The 1,308-nt window shown below is 32.8% G+C and overlaps 1 protein-coding gene across 1 annotated transcript; it reads left to right on the forward strand.

The window, feature by feature from the left end:
• Window positions 1-36: 36 nt before the first annotated feature.
• On the forward strand, window positions 37-791 carry LOC110035032 (protein UPSTREAM OF FLC-like; the record flags this gene model as incomplete). Its single annotated transcript, XM_020739270.1, has 3 exons — window positions 37-141; window positions 408-606; window positions 722-791. Coding segments are annotated over exons 1-3 (290 nt in total), but the record flags the coding sequence as incomplete, so codon positions are not given.
• Between the last annotated feature and the right edge of the window lie 517 nt (window positions 792-1,308).

Genomic DNA, 1,308 nt, shown 5'->3' on the forward strand with positions numbered 1-1,308 from the left:
TCTCTCTCTCTCTCTCTCCCCCCTCTCTCTCTCTGCATAACAGCGTGTCCATGGACCATGGCTATTAGGGTTCCACTTTGATCCCTTCCGAAGGCTAAGCTACTGCTCCCCAACTCGTCCATGAAATCGTTCATTCTCAAGGTATATCTACCATTCTTATAAAGGGAGAGTTGAAAAGGCTAAAGCTAACTATACCTGCAACCAAATCTCATCTTAATCTTTTGTTTTTTCTCTTCGTGTTTTCTACTTTCTTTACTGAGTCATACAGCCGGCCGTTGAGAATTAATGCCGACGGCTGAATCAATCATAAAGTCGTCTCTCTATAACACTATTTTTCTAGCTTCTGTACTGAGTCATACAGCTCATAAAAAAAAACAAAGAAATTAACGTTATAGTACACACGACAGATATCGAAGAGCAGGAAAAAGAGAAGAGAGAAAGCAAGACCGGCCTGCCATCAAGAGATGGAAGCTAATAGAAGAAGGGAAGGAGGAGTGGAGATGAGGAAGCTTCATATAGTTTACTTCCTCAGCCGAAATGGAAAGACTGAGCAGCCCCATCTAATTCGTGTTCATCATTCGAGCAACAATGGGGTTCACCTACGAGGTTATTTTTGCAAATTAATTATTTATATCTATTTTTATATATGATAGGGTTGGTTTTGCTAATTGTATGTTTCTGTGGGGTTTTGATGAGGTTGTTATGATGTGAATATATGTAGATGTTAAGAGATGGCTTTCAGAGCTTCGGGGAAGAGAAATGCCGGACTCCTTTTCTTGGTCTTACAAGAGGTTTTGTTTTCTTTTATTTATTTGTTTAATGGTGGAATTCATTTTATTTTTGTTCTTATGGTTTTTACATTGGTATTGATTTTCTTTTATTTAAAAAAAAATTATTGGTTAAATTAAAAGACTTTTTTTTTCAGATTCATATAAGTTAATATGTAATTTCATTAATACCCCTATCAAATTAAATAAGAAAAAATAATATTAATTTCAACAAGTGTTATAATAAAATGACAAATAAAATAAGCAATTTGAATAGAAATAATAAAAAAATTAATTAATATAAAATATAAATTTTATTTTTTAAATAATTTAATATAATAAATGTAAAAGTTTGAAATTTAATAAATTTTAATTATATTTTATAATAAAATTTTCTAAAACAGTTTGCTGCAAGTAAGAGTCGAGTCAGAGTTGATTTGAGTTTGACTTGTTAACTCATCGAGCTCCTTCGCTCAAAAACCACTTATCGAGCTGAGGTCGAGCGGCTTAGCTCATTTACACCCTAAGTATACTATCTTAG

The sequence above is a fragment of the Phalaenopsis equestris genome, unplaced genomic scaffold (assembly GCF_001263595.1).
Source record: "Phalaenopsis equestris unplaced genomic scaffold, ASM126359v1 Scaffold195503, whole genome shotgun sequence".
Classification (NCBI taxonomy): domain Eukaryota; kingdom Viridiplantae; phylum Streptophyta; class Magnoliopsida; order Asparagales; family Orchidaceae; genus Phalaenopsis; species Phalaenopsis equestris.